We start from the raw sequence: 26,910 nt of genomic DNA on the forward strand, positions 1-26,910 counted from the left end.
ACCCTCCCAAACCACACCCATCATTCCTGTCTGACTTCTCCTACTTTCTGACCCAGCTCTGTTCCCTCTCCCCTCAATCCTCCTCCTCGGTGATTTCAATATCCACATGGACTCCACTGACCACAATAACCACTGACTTCACTGATTTACTCACCTGCTTTAACCTCACTCAACATGTCAACTTTCCTACACATAACCGTGGTCACATTCTGGACCTTGTCTGCTCTACTGGATTAATTTTGCACCATCTCTCTGGCTCCGACCTCACCCTCTCTGACCACCTAGCCATCACTATGACCATCAACATCCCCCCCAGCACCAAGGCATTATCGCACTATCAACTTCCATAAGCTAAACGCTCTTTCACCTACCTCATTCTCATCCACCCTCTCTGGAAAAATGTCCACTTCTCCCTTCGTTGACCTCCACACCCCTTCTGACCTCACTGACTACTACAACCACACTCTCTCCTCCTGCCTTGACCAGCTTGCGCATATAAAAACCAAAACAGTTTCTTTCACCCATTCTGCTCCCTGGTTTACACCTGAACTCCGCCTGATGAAAACTCGTGCTCGCCAACTTGAAAGACTCCGCAATAAAACAGGTCTCACAATTCACTCCCAAGCCTACAAGGACCACCGACAACACTACAAAGATGCCCTCTCCCGCGCCCGCTCCGCCTACTATTCTCAAATTATCCACTCTGGCTCCGGAAACCCAAAAGCACTCTTCTCTACAATAAACAAACTCCTCAGCCCCCTGAACACCACCACCCAGTCATTCACAGTAGACAACTGCATCTCTTTCCTTTCATTCTTCCAATGCAAAATTGACAACATCTACAACAGCTTAACCACCACCGCACCCGCTCCCCCTCAAACCACCTGCCCCCCCTTATCCTGCCAACCCCTGTCTCAATTCTCCCCAGTCTCCCCTACTGACCTCTCTGAACCTCTCATGGGAATGAAAACTACCACCTGCACTCTTGACCCCATCCCCTCCAGCTTTGTCAAGGCCTCCCTTCCTGCTCTCTCTCCATTTATCACTGCAACAATAAACTCCTCCCTGTCTACAGGCATCGTCCCACCATCCCTCAAAATTGCTGCTGTTACCCCCATTCTGAAAAAACCTAGACTCAACCCTGACACCCTAAATAACTTCAGACCGATCTCCAACCTACCCTTTCTGTCAAAAGTTTTGGAACGCGCTGTAGCCACTCAACTCAAACATCACCTCTCTGCCAATAACCTGAATGAAACATTCCAATCCGGATTCCGCTCCAACCACAGTACTGAAACTGCTCTCCTCAAAATCACAACGACCTTCTCCTCTCCTCTGACGCTGGCAACCTCAACATTCTCATCCTCCTCGACCTCAGCGCCGCCTTTGACACCATCAATCACACCATCCTCCTCACCCGACTTGAAACCACCTTTAACATTACTGGCACTGCCCTCTCTTTGGATCAAATCATACCTCTCTGACAGACGCCAGTTCATCTCCATCAATAACTGCAAATCCCCCACTGCTCCCCTCCCCCAAGGTGTCCCCCAAGGTTCAGTTCTTGGCCCCCTCCTCTTCATCCTGTAACTGTCCCCCCTTGGTCAGTTAATCCGCCGTCATGGTCTCCAATTCCACTGCTTCGCCGATGACATCCAGCTTTTCATCTCCACCAAGTCCATCTCCACCCACTCTATCCTGACAAACTGCATCACTGAAATAAAATCCTGGCTTCAAATCAACTTCCTCAAACTTAACTATGATAAATCTGAAATAATCATCATTGGCCCAAAAACGCTCACCAAATCCACCCATAACTTTGCCCTCAACATCGACGGTTTCCCAGTATCCACCTCCCCTCACATCTGGAATCTTGGCATCATCTTTGACCAAACCCTCTCCTTCGACAAATACACTAAACACATCACAAAGACAGCCTTCTTTCACCTGAAAAACATCGCCCGTCTCCGTCCATCCCTCTCCTCCACGGCTGCAGAAACCCTCATCCACGCTTCATCACCTCCCGTCTGGACTACTGCAACAGCCTCCTCTATGGTTCACCCTCAATAATCACCAATAAACTCCAATACATTCAGAACTGCGCTGCCCGTCTACTCACCCATTCCCGGACCCGTGACCACATCACCCCCGTCCTTTACAAGCTTCACTGGCTCCCCATCCCCCAGAGAATCCAGTACAAAATCCTCCTCTTGACCTACAAAGCCCTCCATTACCTGGCCCCATCCTACCTGGCTGACCTCCTCTCCAGACACACTCCCACCGCTTTTATAGTCTGTAGACACACTCCTACCTCCGCTCTGCTGGTACCAACCTCCTGACCCCCCCCCCCCCATCAGGACCAAATTCAGATCCTGGGGGGCAGGGCCTTCTCCATTGGTGCTCCCACCCTCTGGAACTCACTACCTCACACCATCAGACTCCTCCTCACTCACCACATTCAAAACATCACTCAAGACCCACCTGTTCAACACTGCATTCAACATTTAACCCACAGCATTTAACCCCTGACTATCTCTTCTCCTTCTCCTTCTCCTTCATTTTGCTTTGATTATTTACCTATTGATTTTTGCCTTTTGGCACTTGTTTTTTGTACTCTGTCAAAGCGTCTTTGGGCTTCTTGAAAAGCCTTATATAAAATAAATGTATTATTATTATTATTATTATTATTATAAACAATCCTGAGGAGCTTTCAAAAATAGGTTCTGCTTTGTATCGGTATAAATGGGGAAAGCAAAGGTTCCACACGTGAGTTGTTTGTTGACAACAACGATGACACAGTCAACAGGCCGAACAGCCTCCAACTTTCGCTGAAACTCTTTGTAATACTCCTTGTAGAGCTCTTTTCGCCGTGCATTCTCCCATCTCCACACATCACCTGTGAAGATAAGCAGGTTACAATGAATGTCTAAAAAAGTAGATTATACCCCCAGATGCATATCCAGTAATACCCCGGCCTACGTCATTAATTGGTTCCATAAGCCGTGACGTAACTCTGTTTTTGACGTAAACCGAGCGTAATGCCTTTTAGCTCTTTCACGAGCCTCGATCTTGTATACAAAAAAAAAAAAAAAAAAAGCCTTAAAATGAAGACAAACACCGTAAAACTAGAGTAAATAACTCGCGAAAGTATATAACTATCGCTAAACCTTAAAGAACACGAAAAACAGATAAATAAATCCCCCCCCCCCCTTGCACCTACACTCCTAAACTCCCCCCTTGCCCCTCCACTCCTGAACTCCCCCCTTGCCCCTCCACTCCTAAACTCCCCCCTTGCCCCTCCACTCCTAAACTCCCCCTTGCCCCTCCCCTCCAAATCCCCCCCCTTGCCCCTCCACTCCTGAACTCCCCCCTTGCCCCTTCCCCTCCTAAACTCCCCCCTTGCCCCTCCCCTCCAAATCCCCCCCCTTGCCCATACACTCCTAAACTCCCCCCTTGTCCCTCCACTTCTAAACTTCCCCCTTGCCCCTTCCCTCCAAAACTCCCCCCTAGCGCCTCCCCTCCTAAACTCCCCCCCTTCAAAACTCCCCCCAACCCCCTCCCATTCAATTCTCCCCCCACACCATTCCTCTCCAATTCTCCCTCCTCCCCCCTCCTCCTCCAAGCTGCCTCCTCCCCACTTCGTCTCCCTTCTATCTCATACCTCCACCCCCCCAAACCTTCTACTTTCCTCTGCCCCCCCTCAAACAACCCTCACTGTGCCTCATCCCTTCACCATCAAACCTTTCATCCTCCTCATCCTTCCCTTTCTTGGAACTCTTCTGCAATATCTGACACACTATCAACTGCTCTCCCTACCTCCCCCTCTCATCCTTCATCTTACCCCACTCCTCCCCTCCCCTGTCCTGTACCTGATGCTCCCCCTCTCTCTTCATTAACGGTATGGACCTCAAACATCCGGGGCCTTCGCTCAAACCTGACTGATCTCTCCATACAGGTTGCTTCTGACAATCCAGACTTGATCTGCTTAACAGAGACTTTCCTCCCTCAAGATGTCTCTGATTCCTTAATATCTCTTCCTGGTTACTCCCTTCTCCGGTATGATAGACCTGAACCTCGGCCTGGTGGTGGGGTGGCTTTCTTTATCAAAAACTCTCTTCCTCACTCTCCTTGCACTGCCCTCTTTCCTCCTCACCCCCAGGAGTACCTCTGGCTACGGCTCCCTCTCCGCTCCCACCTTTTGTTCATATGTGTTCTGTACCGTCCCCCAAACAGTGATGACTCCATCTACATTTCACTGTCTGACAACATGGACCAACTTCTATCCACTCATCCCAACTCTCTCTTCCTCATATGTGGTGACTTCAACTGTCATCATGCCACCTGGTTGGGTGTGGGTTCCTCTCTCACCAGTCATGGCACCTCAGCAAAGGACTTCTGTGACTCACTGGGATTGACACAATCTGTCAATTTCCCGACCCGGATCTCAGCCAATGGAGTATCTTCTCTTCTAGACTTGGTTATGACAAACTTCCCTGCTAATGTCTGCTGCTCTTCTTCTGCTCCAATTGGTTCTTCTGATCATGTGCTTGTCAAAGTGGACATCTCTCTGGCCATTCTCAGAGAGCCTCCTCAGCGTCGACGAGTCTGGCATTTCACTCAGGCCGACTGGGACGGTCTTCAAGCAGCCATCAATCGTCTGGATTGGTCTCCCATCTCCACTGCCTCTGACATCAATTCTTCCTGGGAATTCTTCCAAAGTAAACTGATCTCTCTAATGCACAGATTTATCCCATCAAGCCTTCAGTTGTCTTACCCTTCCTCCCGTCCATGGTACACTGAATCTTGTGGGGAGGCAGTTGCCCTGAAACAACTTGCCTTTGCCTCTTGGAAGGCTAATCCAACTGAAGGCAATCTCAGTTCCTTCCACCAAGCTCGGAACAAGTGTGTGTCTACCCTCAGGAGTGCCAGGAAGCACTATCTCTCCTCACTCAAGAATGAACTCTCAAACCTGTCTCCTTCCTCCAAATCCTGGTGGCGTCTGGTCAAATCCGTTTCTGGTGTTTGTTCCCCCTCCATCCCCTCCCTTACCTCAAATGGACATCGCACGTGACAAAGCCGAATGCCTCAACTCTGTGTTTGCCTCAAAATCCTTAGTCCCAAACCCATCTCTCTCTGTTCCCACCTTTCCCAGTCGAACCCAACTGCTCCTGAACTCTGTGTCCTTCTCTCCTGACAAGGTGGAGGAGTTTTTGTCAAACCTCGACTCTGATTCTGCAACTGGACCAGACGGCATCAGCCCACGGGTCCTAAAATCCTGCTCTGCCGCTCTATCTCACCCTCTCTCTGTTCTTTTCACCCTATCTTTTGCTCAAGGTCATCTGCCAGCATCCTGGAAATCAGCTAACATTACCGCTTTACACAAAAAAGGTGCAAAAACAGATCCTTGCAACTACAGACCAATCAGCCTGCTCCCAATTATCAGCAAAGTCATGGAATCCATCATTGCTTCGGATATGAAATCTTTCCTCTTCTCCAATGGCTTGATCTCTGATCATCAATTTGGTTTCAGACCAGGTCACTCTACTCTGGACATGCTGCTTCTGCTGTCTCAACAATGGATGGAGGTCCTCAATGCCAAACAGGAAATCAGAGCTGTCTCCCTTGACATATCACGTGCCTTTGATACGGTCTGGCACCCAGCTCTGCTCACCAAACTCTCCTCCTATGGTATCCATGGAAATCTCCATGCATGGCTTGCGGACTTCCTCTCTGGTCGTAGTCAACGTGTGGCCCTGAATGGATTTCTCTCATCTCCCCTTCCTGTTCAGGCTGGAGTTCCCCAAGGCAGCGTGCTGGGCCCTGTGCTTTTTCTGGTCTTTATCAATGATCTCTCCGACTCTCTGGAAAATCCTCTCTATCTCTTTGCTGATGACTCCACTCTCTGCCGCTCCATTCCTCTTCCCTCAGATCGGCAGTCTGCAGCCTCCTCACTCTCTGAAGACCTGGACAAAATCACAGACTGGTCAAACAAGTGGAACATGTCTTTCAATCCTGACAAATCTCACTCTCTTACTATGTCTCTCCGAAAAGATCGACTGGACAACCCTCCCATCTACTTTCTCAACAATCCTCTCCAAGAAGTTCTGTCGCTCAAGCTTTTGGGTCTCACTATCTGCCATGATCTTTCTTGGGAAAACCACATTTCCAAGCTGGCCTCCAAAGTCAGTCGCCGACTGGGCATCCTCCGTCGTGCGGTCCTTCCTCGGCACTCCTGAGCTCCTCACCACATACAAGGCTTTCATCCGCAGCTCAATGGAATACTGTTCTCCCCTATGGGCTGGTGCTCCTGCCTCACACCTGGCCCGGCTTCACGCTGTTGAATCCAAAGCTTTCAAAATCATTGGAATCTCCCGCGATGAAGCTACCTCTGAGGGCCTTTCACTCACTCACCGCAGGCAGGTAGGTGGTCTTTCTGTCTTCTACCGACTCCTCTCCGGCCTTGCTCCCCCAGCTCTCTCTGTGTTCTGTCCCCCAAATATTCCTACAGGTCGCACAAGATCTGCCAGCAACCCTCTGATGGTTAAACTGCCGAAATCTCGGCTTTCTGCTCACCTTCACTCTTTCATTCCTCTTTTCTCCCGCCTCTGGAACAAACTCCCACACTCCCTTCAATCCCACTCCTCCCTCCAGGTCTTTAAAACAGCTGTTCACCATCATCTCTTATCTTCCCCCATCCAAAACCTTGATCTTTTCTACCCCCACTAATTCACCCCAGATCCACCTTGTTTGAAATTCCAACTTCTTTCCTGGAAGTCCTGGCAGTGTCCATATGTTTATACCTCTCCCACCCCCCCCCCCCCCCCTTCACATGCCTCCCCCCCAAAGCCCTCTCCCTCCCACAGATCTCTCGATGTCTCTATGTCTCTCGGTCCCTGCTCTCAAATGTTGTGTTTGTGTCCTTCCCCCTCTCTCCCCATCTTGTCTACCGCTCCTGATGTTATTTGTTTTATGTGTCTGTTTGTCTTTCTGTGTGATTAATGTTCGCTCTTTCACGAGCCTCGATCTTGTATACAAAAAAAAATGAATTTGCAAAGAATAATAAATAAAATTAATAAGATTATGTTATTCACCTTAAACATGGCGTCTCTTCTGAGCACAAACACACATTTTAGCAGTCTTAGCCGGCGGCGCTTTTTCAGTGACGTATGCGAGAATACGTTCCCCATCATGAATGATGGTCGATACCGTCGACCGTGGCAGCCCTAAGGCATAGACCTTATCGCGAATCGGTAAATATCAACAGAGGGTGCTCCACCGCAAAGCATGATGGGATCGAAAAGGGGGCAAAGGTAAACACGAACCCAGAAGAGGAAGCGTCTGTCTACGATCGACGCTGTGTTTACGGAAAGAAAGATGGCTAATGTGAAAGAAATTCAGTGTTTTTTGGCATTAAAATCCAGCGATTGAAAGAAATATTTGAGGGAAAGGGGGGTTCCCATTGGAGAAGAGAAACAACCTGCTTATGCAAGAACAGTTCCTGAATGTTGAAACCTCGATCGGCCATACAAATATCCCCGGGCTGGAACTTGTCTACAATGTTCATCTTTACAATTTTTTTGTCCGACGTGTTTCCTCTTGTAGATTTGGAAATGTATGAAATTGTTCCGCTAGGTGTAATACCAACAAGGCACTTGAGAGTAGGTCTTGACTTATATTGGCTGTACACTTGCTGTTGCCCCTTTCCGATCCCATGACGCATTGCGGTTCCGATTCGCGATAAGGTCTATGCGCTATCACCGACACTTTTTCACCTTTTTCATACCTTTTAATCAGATTTAACTTATCTTCCATCGTATCCACATTACGCTTGGAAACACTAGCATTATCCTTCTTAGGACCCATGGCTAACACAGACACAGTAAAGGAATACTGTACGTCGCCTCTGTTTTGAATGAGAACCAGCAGCTGCACGTATGTACAGTATACTGTACATACATTTTAATATATTTTTAATGTGCTTTTTATTGTATTTTAAATTGTTTTTTAGCTTCTTTTATTGTTAATTTATGTACTATTTTATTTATTTAAAATTTATTTTTAAGGAAATTTTTTTTTTTCACGTCCATAGGAGTGACGTAAAGTCGCACATAATGACGTTCGCTGAACTGAAATTTACTCTAGAAGAGGGGCGTAAAGTCGGATTTGACGTTGGTCGAAATGGCGTAAAACGGGATATGACTATGCATTTTATAATATTTATGTATACATGCATGTATATATGTAATCATGAGTGACCATTTGTTTCGAAGGGGGGGGGGGGGGGGGGGGGAGCCCATATATATATATAGCTATGTCGGTGGGGTAGGGGGATATATAGATTTAGGTAGATCTGCATAGGTAGGTGCTCCGATGTCACGAAGAAGAAGAATCATCTCGATGTACGTAAGTCAGGGACTTGTCTAGCCCGGTTTGTCGGATTAAGGGTGTCGTACTGGCGAACAGGGAATTTTTTTTATTTTTTTTACCTGAACAGTTTCCTTATAGTCTTATAAACAAGAACCATGCTATTAGAGGTCATAGAAGTACCCCTAATTATTGTTATCTCTACACGCAATTTACAAGAAATATAATATTTTGCATGAAATTTGTTATAACTTTAAATTTGCATCATTCTTTTGGGCTGAAATTTGGACAGGATATTCAGAATATCACTTCCTTTAAAATGATGAAGGCTTTTGTTTATAGGAGTAGCCATTGTGGATTTATTGAAGGACAACCAAGTTTTATCTGGTAATTGGCATAATTAGCTAATTAGTGAACATTTGACATAATTTCACAAAATCCTCTCATTACGCTGGTTTTTGGAGATATAGTGGTGTAAATCTTGTAAACGTGTAATCTTGTAAAATGTAATCTTGTAAAATCGTGTAAATCTTGTAAAATCCTCTTGTAAACCACATTACGGTGGTTTACAAGAGTAACACATGTATAATACATGTTCCAAGTTTTGTGTGAAAAGAATGATAGGTGACATAGAAGATAGAAGTAGAAATGTGTTCTTTGTTTTTCCTTGTTTTTTATTGACGGTCTAATTTATGCAAATTATATGCATGTAATATGACAAAGAAGCGTTGAAACTGGTCTGAGTTAAAGCCAAGATTATATCTTTCAAGAAAAACTGAAAATTAGATATTAACTTGACTTTGTTTTTGTGTGAAGGCCTCTCAAAGGTACCTATGTCGTTTTCTCAATTTTTCACCAGTACTACACCCTTAAGGTGTATCTTCATCCCCATTACGAGGAATGGGCCATGTTAAGTATTTCTAAGGCTTATGCTAATTTCCCGGTGTGTCGTCCCCTCTGTGATCATTCCGGTGTCCCTTATGGCAACACATCACATACATTAGCTCGGCCCCATAGAGCACCACATTAATTAAATTCCCCCCGCCGCCACAATAACTTACGGACGAACAGACCAGAAGCGGCCGCGCACAACGCCAGGATGATGAGCAAACATCGAACAGGCAGGCCGAGAGCCAAGCCCCGGAGAACTCGTGATTGACAGGGGGGAGGAGCGAGTTGGAAGCAGGTCGCTGATTGGAGAGTAGGGAAGGTGAAGAACGTGCCACACTGATTGGCTACCGACAATGACGTGCCACACGATGACGTAACACCAAAGGCGCGAGACGCTCGACCAATCACTGCGGAGGGCGCGAAACATTACCAACAAGCGACGCGCTCATTGGAGGAAAAACACCAGGACGTGAGGAAGGTGCAAAAGACCACAAGGAAACAACGCACTGGTTGGAGGGGAAGGGAGCTGACGGTCGCGGGACAGGCAGTAAAACCACTCGCTGGCCGACATCTTGTCTCTTCTCACTCTTAGATTCATCCTGCTGGACCTCTCTCGCCTTCTCTCCCGTTTGGACCTCTCCCCTTCTTGCCTTTTCGTTCCCGGTTGGACTTTCGCTTGGTGGATGTTGGAAAGACAGTGGGCGCCGACGATCATTCTCACCTGATGCCTGCGTGCAAGTGCTGTGTTGTGTGGCATGGGACGGACTGCGCAGCGAGGCCTGTTTGCGCCAACGACCTAGCGGTTCGCACCGACGGAGCCGCGTCGGACGGAGCATGACCAACCCGACATCCAGACTGAAATAAGCTTGCACACACAAACACAACGTTTTATTTTATTCATTCTCACATCTGTTGTGTAGTTCGAAGTCTGTGTGTAAGCGCGCTCACTAAGGGGTTTAGTTTTTTACGTCGTGTCCTTTGTTATCGGGTACCGTTTAATAAATATTTATTGTTGTACATAATTCCGTTTTCGTTTGTGAGTTACTTTTCGCAGGTTGAAGACTGCGCGGGGCCATGAATGTAAGTGTGCATTCTCTCCCAAACACCCCCCTGCTCGCGTATCGTCTGCCATCAATTGGAAACACCTCAAAGTAAGCTCAATTGGCCATCCGTGACGCTCTGTCTTAATAGTCGTCCACAGGACAATATATATATATATATATATATATATATATATATATAATATTATATATATAGATAATAGCCTGGTGTTGGGCTAGCGGCTAGGGTGCCAGCTTAGGATCCCAGGATCCTGGGTTCGAATCCCGGTCGATCGCTGAATTAACGCCAGGGGGTTGACTCAGCCTGTCATCCTTCCGAGGTCGGCTAATTGAGTACCAGGTTCACTGGTAATTCCCTGCTTGTCATAAAAGGCGACAAAAAGGGTTGGCGGCAGGAAGGGGCATCAGGCCGTAAAACATTGCTTCAAAAAGGGGACCGGAAAAACAACAACCACGGTCCCCGAAAAAGGCCAACCCCCGCTTTGCGGGGAAAAATGGCCTCTAAACGTGGTTTTATTTCTATATATATATATAATATTATATATATATAATATTATATATATATATATATATATATATATATATATATATATATATATATATATATATATATATACACACACATACATATACATATACATACACACACACATACATATATATATATATATATATATATATATATATATAGCGGTTTTGTGTTTTTACAAATAAAGGTTAATTTCCCCTCATAGTTTACTCACACTACAACACGTAGCCTCGTTTAAGCACAGTTATTTCTTAGTAAGTGTAAGCGTAGACCTTTCCTTTTTTTAGTTTGCGTTGAGTAGAATAATGAGAGTTAGGTCTCCTTCCAATGCTTATGCTGCCTCGATGCTTTGAGTTTTGGCGCAAAATACCACGAGGCCGGCCTGACAAGTCGATCCAGGCCGAAGGAAGGCGGGACAGGAGGAGTGGGAGTGAGAGTAAGCACGAGCCGCCAATCAGGGCTCGAGGGGAGTGGCATACCACTGCGGCAAAAGGCGTGGTTTGGAACATTCGATACGGGCTAGGGCGGGACCAATATAACCCTGTGCTGTCCGCAGCATAAGTACCCGATGATATAATCCGATCTTGATGAAACTTGGGTGGGAGGTTGATATCATGATCTAGTTGTGTCCTGCCTAGAGTGGGCGTATTGCGCCCACGACGCCCGAAAAAGATGTCTTTTTAGGGGGTAATCGAGTTCAAGCTGCATCTTCTCAGAGGGAGTTGGTGGAATCTGACAGGGATTTCGGTATTTGGTTAGGCCAATGTCATGTGTTCAGCCCCACTGAGCTCGATTTTTCATTTTCGCCCCAAGGTCAAGGTCACACGGTCACAAAATTTAGAAAAGTCGATTTTTGATGGTTTTATTACATTGTTCGCTTCCTGATTGGGTGAAATGTCGTTTTATTACATTGTTCGCTTCCTGATAGGGTGAAATGTCGTACATGATCTTATATTATCACATACATCATGAAATACAAGTTTTCCAACAAATTTCAGAATCTTCGACCTTTGACCTTTGAAGGTCACAAAGGTCAAAGTTTCAAAGTTGTCAGAATCTAACCGAATTTTTGGTATTTTCTATCTCATTTCAAGGTCAGTAACCTTCGTTTTGACATTTCCGGGACTGGCCTGTCCGGGCCTGTTTCGGTTATAGTCCGTCCTTTGTCATTGAATACCGCTCGCTCGTGAACCATCGTCATCTCCTGACTTGTTACTCTCGTACTCAGGGTTTGTGCCATACATAGTCTTTCGAAGGAAGCATCTATATCTCAAAGTTCATCTATATCCACATCAATATTCGTTAGTTCATCCATTACTTTGATCCAGTTCACTCTTCACTCGACCAAAAGTTTTTCCCCAAAATATATGAAGCAAACATGCACCTTTTGCCTGTGTTCTAAACTCTCGCAAGGAGCACCAACCCAACCGAGTCATGTTCAACACCCTGCGTGAAACTCAAATCGACCTTTGCCAATAAAAATTTCCACTCAATTTTATCCTTAACCTTCTTTGGTAAATCGGCCATTAATCGTTGAGGTGTGGAATCAGAGGAATTGCATGAAGCTCATCAAATTCGCTAGAACTTAACTGGTTTTTCAGAGGGTTAATGATTACTTTCAAAGAAGTATCTGGCAACTCTCCTTTAAAATGCAAGATTTTACACAAGTGCACAAGTATATTCCTTGCCTCCTTTCCCAAGTATTTAATTAATTCTGCTGGAATTTAATCAATGCGTGGAGACTTAATTTTGTTTAACTCACTTTTTGCAAATTTTGCTTCGCACTCAAGAACAAGAGTCCGAACTAATGTGGAAAGCAAAACCCTCAAATTATTGGGATCTCCCACAACAAAGCTGAGTGCCTAGGCCTGTTACTATCACTTTGTAGACCGGTTAGCGGCCTCTCTGTTTTCTACCAACTAATATTAGGTGTTGCACCTTCTGCCCTCTCTTGGCTCTGCCTCCCAAATTTATGCAGGGCACACACAGTCTCTGCCAGTAACCCTCTTCTTGTTAAACTCCGAAAATCTCGGCTCATTGTTTACCTCCACTTGTTTTTTACTCTTTTCACTCATCTGCAGAACCAACTTCCCCAGGAAATTCAGTCTCATTCTTCCCTCCAGGGCTTCAAGACAACTGTTCAACACTAATTCAGGTCACACCCCATCTATACTCATGATCTGTTCTACTCCAAATAATTCCCAAGCACTCCCCTTTTCCAGGTTATTGTGATTTCCATACCTAACTCCCTCTATTTCACCTCATTTTGTCTGTCGGATTGTCCCTTTTTTGTTTCATCCATACCTTCTTCACCCTATGCGTCCTTCTCCCCCTAAACCCTTGATCTCACTTCTACTCTGCTGTTGGTGTTTCCCCTCTTCCCATTTTGTTCCCTTTCATTCTGCCCTTTCTTTTCCATGAGCCTCAATCATGTATACACATTCATTATTTTTCAATCATACCCTCATGAGGCTCCCTGTATCTGTCTTGAAGTGGATCTTCCTTGTGTCTGATGTATTCTTCATAACGCATGTATCCATCAAAGACGCTTTCTTTTCTGAAATAAAGAATAGAGAACTCACACAATGCCACAAGTTCCAGTCCTCGAACAATATATTATTTATAGCAAACCATGAGAACCTTTCAAATCATAGAATTAAAAACTGTTGCTTTTTTTTGTTTTGCAAAACCCATGTCCGGAAGAAATACACTCCACTCCATACCTCTGCACATCACCGTAGCGATCAATCATCTGTGGAAGCAAAGCACGACCATCCTCACTGTCTCTAGCATCTCTCATTGGTCGCATATCCCTCATCTCGCGGTCATCACGGTAGCTTCGAGCTTCCGGGTATTCTCTAAGATGACGTCCATCATGGGGGTCATAAGGGTTTGCCCACGTGGGTGCTATGCGATGGTCATGTTCATAAATCCTCTCAGAAGGATATGGATCTCTTGGCATTAGGGAAGGCGGTTGTGATACGCTGGGGGGAAAAACAAAAACATTCCAATAGTTTTTTTTGGCATTTCCATGTAAACTATAATTTAATATCTCAGGGATGAATGTAAACAGCAACTCATTGCATTGCCTGTACAAATGAGATTTGCTAACTTTTAGCAAAATTAGATTTTAGATCAATTTTTAAATGAGCATATTATCACAATATTGGCAGTGGCATTACAACATACATATTTGTTGTAATAACACAGAACATTTATCACAATGGGACTGAATAATGATATATGTTCAAAATGTGTGGCAGTTTCAATATAACCTCTGAAGAAATGAAGATCAAATTTCGTTTTCAAACTGGGAAAGCACTACAGAAGCATTTACGCAATATGCTGAAACATGTTTTGCACAAGAAAAATTAACAACAACAACAACAACACCACAAACACAGCATCTAGGGTGGAAGGAAGGGTGGGAATGGGGGGGGATTCAAAGCGTGGAACAAAATAAATAGTGCAGAAAGAACGAGAAAGGCACTCGGTAGCGAGCACACCTGGGCCAGGTTGAACAGTTTACGTTTCATATCCCACCGATAGGCCGGATCTGGATCTGGACCTAAACCAAAATCTAATCACTTGTTCTCATCACCTCCCAAAATCTAATCACTTGTTCTCATCACCTCCCCAAATCATCCACCAAGTTTTGGCTGAATCTGTCCACTGAATCCATCGTGTCCATTTGTTTTATACCTTGCACACCTGCACGATTGTACTGTTGCAAGCGTCAAGTACGATGTGAACTGTGAACAACTTCACAATAGATGCAATACTGCACCAACGTGTCATGCGACTGTGGCAAACCATGACAGCATTGTGTACCTTTCACTGTGATCGCTGTGACTACAAATAGTGTGTTCAGCAAGACAATCAATCGGCAACACTGAGCAATAATCAAAGGAGCAATGCTTATCTTTACATCTCCATATGGAAGCCACATAAATCCATGCTACGAACCGCTGCATCGGTTCATTTACAGTAATCAGGGCTTAGGAAAGGAAAAAGGTGGGGAAAGAATAATTTGCTCTTCTGCTGTGCACGATAACCAAATAAATTAACAAGTTAAAAACAAAACCAAGCACCCACAGGAAATGGGCTGGAAACACAGCAAGAAGAACTGACAACCGATGGACAAGAGTTGGAAATTAGCAATCTGGACGACCTGGAAAAGGCAAATGAAGACAAAATCTGAAATGGAGATAACAAACAACAACAACATGCATTTTAAGGCCAGTTTCCCTGCAAGAGCGGGGGTTAGCCTTGCGGTCCCCCATGACAATCTTCTCCATTTTGCCCTATTTTCTGCATCTCTCCTTGTTAACCCCCTTGCCCGCATGTCTTCTTCCACCGTCTTTAGCCAAGTCTTTCCCGGTCTTCCCCATCCTCTACTTCCTTCTACATTCATTTCCATCACTCTTCTCAACCAGTCACTTTCATCCTTCCTCAACACATGACCAAACCATCTCAACCTGTTCCTCTTCACAGCATCAATCACAGGCTCTAGTCCCATCATCTTTCGCAATTCATCATTTGTCTTCCTCTCTCTCAGCGACACTCCGCACATCCACCGAACCATTCGCATTTCCACCCTTTCCAGCCTTCGTTGCTGCTCTACATTCATGACCCATGTCTAGCTCCCATAAATCATAACACTTCTCACACATGCAGCATGCACCTTTCCCTTCAGCTTCAACGACACTCCCCTCCTCATCAGCACGCCACTCAGTTCCCGAAACTTCTTCCATGCACATCTCACTCTAGCAACCGTTGCCGAGTCTGATCCACCTTCTCCATTCAGCACGTCTCCGAGATAGCAAAATGGAGAGAAATGTGGGGGGAGGTGGAAATGTGGGTGGAGATAGAAATGGAGAAGAAAAAAAACCCACCTTTAGGGGCCATTTTTCCCCCGCAAAGCGGGGGTTGGCCTTTTTCGGGGACCGTGGTTGTTGTTGTTTTTTGGTCCCCTTTTTGAAGCAATGTTTTACGGCCGGATGCCCCTCCTGACGCCAACCCTTTTTGTCGCCTTTTACGACAAGCAGGGAATTACCAGTGAACTGGTACTCAATTAGCCGACCTCGGAAGGATGACAGGCTGAGTCAACCCCCCTGGCGTTAATTCAGCGATCGACCGGGATTCGAACCCAGGATCCTAGGATCCTAAGCTGGCACCCTAGCCGCTAGCCCAACACCAGGGTTAGGAGATAGAAATGGAGAGAAGCTAAATATTCACTAGAGTACAATGCACCACTCTTACAGATAACAACAGTATTTTTTCTGAAAATACATTATCGGAGCTTGAAGAAAAGCAGAACGGAAGGGAACAAAATGTAAATGGGGAGAACTAGAACAATGCGACTGTGTCGCCAATATGCCTCCACATCGTCCCACAACGGGTAGATGCCATCACTCTGCATATGTATGGGTAGTGGAACACGTTTGTGAAGTTTCGTGTTAATTGGATAAGGTTCGTTTTTCTATCCAAGATGGCACGTGACCGATGGCATCATTTTCCAACTAGATGCAACAGTGCTGTTAGATATTTGTAAAATTTCGCATCGATAGGGTTAGCGGTTTCAGAGATATAATTATTTAATATTTTCCTTCAATCCAAAATGGCTGCCAAACCATGTGACCTATGATGTCATAAATTTAATATTTCAAAACAAATGGGTCATAGATCATGTGCATACAATTTCAGATTTTTGGGATAAGGAATCCGATTAAAACATTTTTGTCTGGTATACCACTTCACCTATGATGTCAACATTGTCATGCTTTTGTTCCCCATTGGGAGTACTTGATAATGTGCCAAGTTTCAATTTTTTGTCATTTAGCGGTTTCCGAGAAATACTTTTTTAAATTATTTGCTTTTAATCCAAGATGGCTGCCATACCACGTGACCGATGACATCACAATTATCCGAAAAACATTCTGCATGGGTTTCACTCCTACCCTGAAGGTTCCGTATCAATCGGACAAATGGTTGCTGAGAAAAACGAGGTTTAGCCCAGACGGACAGAAGTACGTACGGACAACCCGAAAACATAATTCCTCCAGCGACTTTGTCGGCCGGCGGAGGCATAAAAACCACCAGCTGAGTAGAAATTAGTGTGAGATCAAGGGGGAGGGGAGAAGGACACATGGGGGTGAGCAAGCTGCACACAAGCTGAATGAAACACAGGAAGAAGAGGTAGAAGGCGGTGATGAAACAAAAAAGGAACCAACCAACAATGAACAGATGGAAAGGGAGAGGGCAGGGAGGGGTGGAGGTAGGGGTGGGCGAAGAGTAGGGAGGGGGGGGGGGGGGGGAATGAGGTGAGGGGGGAGGAGAAAAGAGGAGAATCCACAATAACCTAGAAATAAGGAGTGCTTGGGAGTGGGGTCATTTGGGATAGAAAGAGCATGAGGAAGACCTGAGGTAGTGGTGAACAGCTATGTTGAAGCCCTGGAAGTTAGAATGTGACTGAACTGACAGGGAGGTTGCTTCCACATGCGAGAGAAAATACAAAACGAGTGGAGATGAGCAGTGAGCCTGGATTTTGGGAGTTTATAAGGTTAGTAGCAGACCGTGCCATGTGTGCCCTGTAGAAGCTCGGGAGGGACCGAGGAAAGAGAGTGCATGACAAAAGAGCAAGCAGTAGAATACAGAAAGACCACCAACCTACCTGTCATGTAAAAGTAATATAGCTGGACACAGCTTCATCGTGGGAGATCCCAATGATTTTTATGGCCTTGCTTTCCTTTCCACAGCATCAAGAAAAGCGAGGTGTGAGGCAGGACCCAAAGGGGAGTGCAGTACTCTATCAAGCTGCAAATGAAGCCCTTGCAGGTTGTTAAAAGGTGACTGGCCAAGGAAAGACCTTGCATGAAGGAGAATGCCCTGTCGGCATCTGGCTTTTGAGGCAAACTTTGAAACGTGGTTTGCTCAAGAGATCATGGCTGAGAGTGAGACCCAAGAGTCTGAGTGACTGGACTCCTTAAAGAGGGTTGTTGAGAAAGTAGATGGGAGGGTTTGCTCTGTGGTCCTTTTGGAGAGACATGTGGGGGAAAGGGAGGGGGAGAGAGAGAGGGGGGGGGGGGGGGGAGAGCGAAGAGAGAGAAGAGAGAGAAGAGAGAGAAGAGAGAGAAGAGAGGGGAGAGAGGGGAGAGAGGGGAGAAAGAGAAGAGAGGAGAGAGGAGAGAGAGTATGAGTGTGTGGGATTTCTCAGGGTTGAAAGACATATTCCAAGTGTTTGAGCAGTTTGTGATTTTGGCAAGGTCTGAAGAGAAGGAAGCATCAACCCATGTCTGCTGCCTGTCTGTCTGAAGGATGAGGAATGTCACGGCAGAGTATGGAGTCATCAGCCAACAAAAGTCATGCAAGTCAGGAGGTGAAGAAGTTAACAACAAAAAAAAAAACCAAGTGACAGTGGGGCCACAGCTAGATAAATCAAGCAAGGGAATGAACCAACAAGTGAGGAAGATAAGGGGATGAAACAGCAACTTCAAACAAATAGGGTTAAGTTAGGATTAACGGAGGAAGAAACGATTACAGGTGTGGGTGGAGCAGGTGGGGGAACACTGCTTGTCTGAGGAGTGACTGGTAGAACAGTGTATTCAGGAGGAGCTGGAGAGGGTCCAAAGACTGAAAAGTTAGTTGGAGACCTGAATAGAGGTGGTAAGAAACAGAGGCCAGTAAACTGTCTGCGGTGTGAAAGCAACAGGCATTGTATTTCAGCTTCATTGCGTGAGACGCCAATAATGTGGAGGGTTTTTGGTTCCAAATATTCCAATATATTAAATGTGAAAGATTCCCAGTTGCAGAATGCTGGAGCATCAACCCATAAGTAAGACCAGTACTCCATTCAAGGCTTCTTAGATGGAGTAGGAATGGTTTAATCAAGGAATGACTGATCAATAGAAGATGCCCAAACTGCGGCAGGCTTTGGAAGCCAGATTTGCTAAGCGGTCGGCCCATAAGTCATGGCTGATGAAGCTGAGAAGTTAGAGACTGATCATATATATTTCAGTGGCTGACCTTGGCATTGCACAAGTGGGTTAATTTGACGATCCTTTGATGTGTGAAGACGAGACAGATTTCCCAAGATGCTTTGACATCAGACAAGCATAACGTCCATAGTGGCAGCTGCTGTCGGCCTGTCAGTGGGCTGAGGGTACTCAATGACACAATGTAGTTTCACCTTCAAAGGAATATGGCTTGATTCACACTGGCGAGGTATTTTAATGTAGACGAGGAACTAGACTGGGCTTAAGGCTGCCATGGGGTACCCCATACTCCACTGGTTTGGGGTGGGGTGGGGGGTGACCAGAGATGGGGTGAGTGGAGAGAATGAAAATTTTCTATGCATATTTGTATCGAGTAACACCTCCTCCAGGTGGGAGAGGCTATCAAGTCCCCACGATTCACAGTACAGTATTGCTGTCCCCACGTTTTCCAGTGCAGTGAGGTGTTTTGAATTACGCAGAGTTATTTTGAAATACCCGTTTGAATAAGGATAACAAACCCCAACCCTGCCCGCTCCCTTCTATTAACATAATCGAGCAGTTCCTTCTATTTAAAATAAAGTAAAAACAAACCTTGCAGAAGGTAACTTCCCTTTCTTCTTTACCAAAGCCATTTTAACATCTGTGTGTTGTGGGGAAGAAGGTAGGGGAGGAAGAAGAATTAGTTTCTTTCCCTGGGAAAAGTGGCCATTTCTAGATCAGTTAAACAATGTATTTCATGTTTTATTCGTTTGTTGACCTATATGTGCTCATAATAAATGTGTATGATGTTTTAAGATTCCACATTGCTGCACAGAGTTAAAAGAAAATTCTGTCTGGGATCCAAAAAGACCTCAGTTGTTGTCGTTCATTTTTTTGCAAACATGATCACTTTACATGTGATTTCTACTGAGAAAGTCTGCTAAACTCAGTCCACTCAATCAGTGATGTCAGCAGGATGGTCTGCTCACTTTACCACCCCACACCTTTTTGTCATTTATTACAGTGTAAGTTATTTTTGGTTCAATGCTTCTGATTTGGGTGTCATAACAGTTGGTGTGTTAAGCACATATATACAAACATCTATCCATCTATCTATCTATCTATCTATCTATATATATATATATATATATATATATATATATATATATATATATATATATATATATATATATATATATAAAAAACCACCTTTAGAGGCCATTTTTTCCCGCAAAGCGGGGGTTGACCTTTTTCGGGCACCGTGGTTGTTGTTGTTTGTTGGTCCCCTTTTTGAAGCAATGTTTTACGGCCGGATGCCCTTCCTGCCGCCAACCTTGTTGGTCGCCTTTTACGACAAACAGGGATTTACCAGTGAACTGGTACTCAATTAGCCGACCTCGGAAGGATGACAGGCTGAGTCAACCCCCCTGGCGTTAATTCAGCGATCGACCGGGATTCAAACCCAGGATCCTAAGCTGGCACCCTAGCCGCAATATATATATATATATATATATATATATATATATATATATATATATATATATATATATATATATATATATATATATATATATATATATATATATATATATATATTACTATAATATGACTCCATGGTAAGATCTCCAACCTTTAATTGAACAAACAATGACTCAACGTTTCGATTAACAACATATGAAGCCACACGCCTCCGTTAATCTTCCTCAAGAGTGATAAAATCATCTCAACATCCGCTTATATGCAAAGTGGGCGGGGTATATGCAAAGTGGGGTGGGCAAAGCTGGACAGCCAATGAAACTGTATCACACCGCTCTAGTGAACGGAGACGTTATTGACCAAATTCAAAAATCAACCGCATATTAACGGCTAAAAATAATCCTGTAAGCAATGCTGGATTATAACTCGTGTTTAGAAAATCAGGAACAATCATTACATTTAATTAAAAGTTAAACTTGTAAACAATTAAATTGTAAATTAAATGAAAACTGTAAATATATTAAAGCAAAACATTTTTTAAGATAAAATAAAATTGCCATAATATCAAGATCATCACATGTGGCCCTATGCGGTAAAGGGGAATGCGGGAAGGGGGGTGGGGTTATAGGGGGGGATAAAATGGGGGGGGGGGAACCAGAGGGGGAGGGTGGAAGCGGGGGGGGGGGGGAGTTTGGGAGAGGGGTGGTTTGGAGGGAGGGGGGGGAGGGAGGGAGGGAGGGGGAGGGGGCAAATTATCCGAATAAAAACCTTGTGTGACATATTATGTGGACTCGTTGTTCAAAGTACGGAATGCCTGCTTCGTTTACACAAGAGTGGGTCAAACGCTACCGGTAAGTCAACTACCTCTAATTGTGTGATCGAGGTAACAGTTTCTTCTGTGTGCCAAGCCTCCAAAACACGTCTTCTGTTTCTGTTGGGTGTGGAACCCAAAATATTAACCCTATCCCATAAAGGTGTGTGGCCTTCCTTAAGGCCGTGTTTGGCAATAGCAGATCTGCTGGGATAATTACATTCAAATGTTTTTTGGTGTTCAGCAATACGTTGACCTAAGGTCCTCCCGGTTTCACCCACATACCCAGCTCCACAACCACAGGGCACTACGTATACCACCCCTGACCTATCCTTCCTCGGAAGATTGTCCTTGACCCTCAGAAGGGCTTGGCGAAGGGTGAAAACCGGTGTGAAACTCCCCCTCACTCCTGCCGATTTCAAAATTCTCCCCCCTCTGTGAAACCCCCGGTACAAAAGGGAGAACACACAAACCCTTTGGTTGTTCTCTCGGTCTCAGCCTGTTATGTGGGGAAGCCCTTATCGTTTTCCTGTTGGGTAACAAGCTGTCAGGGAAACCATTTGCCCTCAACACATTTTGAAGATGGTCCACCTCACTCATCTCGTCTTCAAAGGTCGATGGTAAATCACGTGCTCTTTTTGAGAGGGTGTGCACCACCGATCTTTTGTGTTCCATTGGATGGCAAGAATTGAAATCAAGGTAGCGATCAGTGTGTGTTGGTTTTCTGTACACCGTTACCTTTAAGGCTCCTTTGGGATCCCTTGCTACGAGTGTGTCCAGGAAGGGAAGGGCTCCATTTTTCTCCTCTTCAATGGTGAAATTAATTGAGGAAAAAGTTTTATTTATGGTCTCATGTATGATGCCCACTATATATGAATGAATGAGTGAATGAATGATCGTTTTAAGGCCATTTTCCCTGCTAGAGCGGGGGTTAGCCTTGCGGGCCCCATGACAATCATGGTTCCCTGTTTGAGGCAATGTTTTTATGGCCGGATGCCCTTCCTGACGCCAACCCTTGGTCACGCTCTTACGATGCGTAGGGATACGGTGTACATATTCTAAATCCGGGTACACACCGTGATCATTCATCCCAGCAAGCTGGTACTCAATTTGCCGACCTCGGAAGGATGACAGGCTGAGTCAACCCCCCGGCGTAAATTCAGCGATCGACCGGGATTCGAACCCAGGATCCTAGGATCCCAAGCCGGCACCCTAACCGCTAAGCCAACACAACACCAGGACATATATATATATACATATATATATACATATATATATATGTACACATATATATATATATACACATCTATATATATATATATACACATATATATACACATATATACACATATATTGTTGCGGTTTTAGAACCCACACTTGTAAATATCTCATTATTAAAAGGTTAAAGGTAGCACCCCTAGTTCAGCCACAAGCAACACGTAGGCCACCATAGCACTTCAGTTATTTCATTAGTATGTGTTTTAGATAAGGCCGTGTTTCCAATAGTTGAATCTGCGTTGCGTCGATCAAATCAGAGTAGACCCATTCCGTCCATTTTGCGACCTCTCTCTCCAAGCGACGCCATTACGCACCCCTAGTCGGTGCCTTATGTCTCTCTCAATTTGTTACACGCCTTTGTTAGCAGCGTTTGCTGCCTTGCGCTGAAGCTCGCTCAAACGCCGCCATAAGCCATGCGGTTAGGCCCAAGAAAGGGGGCGGAACGCCGAGAATAAGGTGTGGCCGGTAAGCCCCCACCAGCCAACCAGGGCTTTGGTGAGACCGCCGACGGGCGTGGTTTTGAGGCGCGCAGAGCAATCTTTGCTCGCATTACATAAGTGCGAACGCAAAGCCCTTTCACAGGACTCTGGCGAAGCACTCAAGTGGAAGGTTGGCGATAAAAGGACTAGGGACTTACTGCGGGAGAGAGAGCTCACCTTCACCACGGGACCTGCGTGCGCACGGCATTGATCACAGAAGTAATTGGGAGAGCGCACCTTATCAAAGGAGGACTTGAGAGAGAGAGAGCGCTTGGCACAAGTGTGCACGAATTACGTATGCAGCGTCCCAGCCTCCCCCGTCACATAAACTGTCCGCTCGCGTCCAACTATGCGCGGAGCTGCTTGCCGGGTTTCGCCCGCTGGACCGGAGTCAACTGGAGCCTGGACCCCATTGCTGGACCACCTTCCACTCTACCAACTACAATCCCCGTGTCAGTGTGTATGTTTGTCTGGGGTATTAAGCATAAGACTGTGTTAAGACTGCCCTGTGTGCTGCTTCTTCCTCTTCCTGTCCTGTACATTCTTTTGTTTCCTCTTCCTTCTGTATATTTGTGAATAAATCGCCTTGTTCTTTCTTGGTTTCCCCTAATCCAATCACATCCGTCCTTTCTTCCATTGGGTAAACGTGACACGATTGGAACCGCTAGAATCGGGTTTAGTCCCTGTTAACGGCCCGGATCGCGGCTCGCTATCCGCTCGGCGTTTCCACCAATAGCCGTGGTTCGGGCGGGAGTTATTTCCCTGCTTTACGGGCGGATTAGTAATTAGGTATTTGGGACTAAATTGACCAATCACCCTACCTAATACCGACCGGAAGGAGCGTGTAACTTCCAGGACTCGGGTCGCCCAGCTAAAAGGACAAGGGGATTAACCCCCCCTTGATAAGGGGAGCACCGACCCCAGAGATCCGCAACAATATATACATATACATACATGTATGTAATGTATGTAAATACAGTGTATATATATATATATATATATATATATATATATATATATATATATATATATATATATATATATATATAAAAATATATATATATACACACAGACTTGGCATTTAATATGGAATTTTTTTTTTTTCTTGACTTGGGTTTACTTTCTGAACTCAGTATATAAATCTGGTGAGTTTCTTTTACGCTTCGGTGATTTCTTTGTTAAAAGAACCATGTCACTGATTGTCTGTCACAGCAAGAAGTCAATAACAGGATTATATCACATGTGGTGTGACAAAATGTACGGACAGGTACATTTGACGATTGGCTTCACTATCGGGTATATAAGGGTTGTTGCGTTCTGTATTCGTGGAAAACAACTGCTGCACGTCTACAAAAGTTATTGCCGCTTCCTCATGGAGATGGCCCGTCAACTCGACAATGCTGTTTGTCATGGAGTGGTGGCTTTACGAAATTCCGGCATGAAACAGCGTACTATTGTTCGGCAGTATGGCATCACTCAAGGTCAGGTGTCAAAGATCCTGAAACGAAATGCTCAGAGGGGTGTCCCTACTCCAATACCGAGGCCAGGACGTCCCCGCAGAACCACAAGGAGGGATGATCGCCAGCTGCACCGGTTAGTCCGCAATGGCGTACCAAGTCAGCTAATCGGCTTAGGGCTGAGTGGCAGCAACTGACAAAAGTGCCTGTATCCAGAAGGCTAGTCAACCAACGACTGGTTCAAGCAGGCCATGCCTGACCAGACAATACCGCCAGCGCCGATTGCACTGGGCCAGAGAGCACCGTCAATGGCAGCCAGGACACTGGAATCACGTGACCTTCAGTGACGAGTCTAGATTTCTGGTCTATCGTCAAGATGGCCGTGCCCGAGTGCACAGACAAGTGCATGAAGCCTACAACAAAGATTGTATAGTGCCAAGAGTCCAAGCTGGAGGTGGTGGGGTGACCGTTTGGGTTGCTTTTCATGCAGGGGGCAAAACTGACCTGGTTGTCCTGAATGGAAACCTGAACCAGTTCAAGTACAGGGTCATTCTGGAAGAAACATTGCTTCCATTTGCTCGTGCAGCCTTTCGAGGAAACTTTGTCTTCCAAGATGACAATGCACGGCCTCATCGTGCTTGCATGATCCAACACTTTCTTGCTGACCGTGGTGTAGAGCATATGGAGTGGCCTGCCATGTCCCCGGATATGAATCCGATAGAGAACTTGTGGGCAGAATTAATGCGTCAAATCGACCACTTGGACCAGCAGCCGACCTCTGTGCGTGAATTGCAGCAGGCTATTGTCACTGCATGGCAAGCGATTCCTGTCCAAACCTTGGCAAATCTCATGAACAGCATGCCTCAACATGTACGTGCTCTCCTGAATGCTCGTGGGGGTTACACGAAGTACTGAACTGTAATTTTACTGTCCGTAATCCCAGTCGTAATTTAACTTTTGTTTTTGTTTAAAAAAAAATTGGCTAATGTGCAAAATAAAGAGATACTTCTGGAAAACGTAGAGAAGCTTAACACAGTACTGTCCATGAATTGAGTTCGATATCAGTTTACATCACTTTCAAGGATCAATTTATTTGTTTCAAAATGTCAAATGTGGTTTTTGTTTCTTTTAAAGGTCACATTAACAAAATCTCGAATAATTTCAACATCATTCCACTGAACTTTTGGTTCTAAGACATCTTGAAAAGTAAGTTTACCCCCACAAAAAAAATATTCCATATTAAATGCTATATATATATTTATAGATTTATATATGAATATATATATATATATATATATATATATATATATATATATATAAATATATATATACACATACATATATATATTGTTGCGGATCTCAACGTCGGCCCTTTTTCCCTTTTTCCCTTACCATTAATCCCCGTCTATGACTGACCGACGTGAGTCCTGAAGCTGCCCAGCTCCCTCCGGAGAGGCAGGTGAGCGACCTCGTTCGAGACCGTGGACAAGATGTTATTTGCCGAGCGGATGGCAGCCCGCGGCTCGAACCGTTAACCGAAACTAGACCCGATTCTTAAACGTTGGCCAAATCGTGCCACAGGTATTCAATGAGGGAAAAGACAAGGACGAACGGATGTGAAGGAAAGAAGGCAAGGTAGGAAGAACAGGATTTATTACCAACTAATTATGTACAAGTCAAAAGAAACCAAGGAGGAAAGAAACGAAAATAAAGACAGAAGGAGAGGACACAGTGCAACACTACCTTACCTCTACAAGCTTACTTATACCCCAGGACAAGACACACAAAACAGACGATAGTCAGACTTACACGGGGATGATGACAGGAATGGCAGGAAGGGGAGGAAGGTTCAGCTGGAGCAGGAGAACGGTCGGGCCGGGCGTGAGCAGCCGCCGCCCATCCTCAGGCGTGTTCGCACGGCGGCGTCGCTTCGTAGCCGTGGCCGAAACCGCTGTCGACGCTCAAAGCTGCGGTGGTCAAAACTGCGGTTGGTTCAGCTCCGGTTGGTTCAGCTCCGGTTGGTTCAAAGCTGCGGTGGACTCCGGTGGAATGCTCACTCATCTGCTGCTGCTCACTCAACTCTCCTCTTTGACGCATCTCCTTGGTGGGGGCTGATCCAATGGGTTTTATAACCCCACCCTCTTGAGCCATACCCACTCATCCTTGGTTGGTCGGAAAGGGCTTTCCTGGCTCCACCCTCTGATGACGAGGGGTGGGCCACGCCCGTAATGTAGCTCCTCCCCCTTCTTCTCCGAGGCTTGACCACGTGCGTAATGGAGTCACGAATGCAGTTGGCAATCCGAATGGCGATGGTGATGCCAATAACCCCATCCAAAGTTAATGGCATTTTGAAGATGCCATGGGGGTGTCGGAGGGATCCTATCTTATTTCAATTCGGTGCAATGCAGAGTCAACTAGTGGGAACAGAGCCTTAAACTACATCGAATAAGAAATAACTATTGAAAGGTATATGATTTTCTACGTGCATGCGATGGATTAACTAAGGGGACGACCTTTGATCTTTACACTTAACGGAGGTATTTACAAGAATTACTTACATTACTAAGGGTGAGATTTACAACAAAAAACAC

The 26,910-nt window shown here is 45.3% G+C and overlaps 1 protein-coding gene across 5 annotated transcripts in view; it reads right to left on the minus strand.

The window, feature by feature from the left end:
• Nucleotides 1-26,910, minus strand: part of LOC137418603 (nuclear receptor coactivator 5) — a 109,817-nt gene that overhangs the window by 10,048 nt on the left and 72,859 nt on the right. For all 5 annotated transcript variants that reach the window (XM_078773393.1, XM_078773395.1, XM_078773390.1 and 2 more), the window contains 4 exons: nt 19,431-19,479; nt 13,569-13,829; nt 13,308-13,402; nt 2,767-2,896 (listed from right to left, as the gene is read on the minus strand). In XM_078773393.1, coding sequence (XP_078629519.1) covers nt 2,767-2,896; nt 13,308-13,402; nt 13,569-13,829; nt 19,431-19,479 — 535 coding nt within the window. The remainder of the gene's footprint in view (nt 1-2,766; nt 2,897-13,307; nt 13,403-13,568; nt 13,830-19,430; nt 19,480-26,910) is intronic.

This window comes from Myxine glutinosa, chromosome 2 (genome assembly GCF_964187855.1).
Source record: "Myxine glutinosa chromosome 2, kmMyxGlut1.1, whole genome shotgun sequence".
In the NCBI taxonomy this organism is placed as follows: domain Eukaryota; kingdom Metazoa; phylum Chordata; class Myxini; order Myxiniformes; family Myxinidae; genus Myxine; species Myxine glutinosa.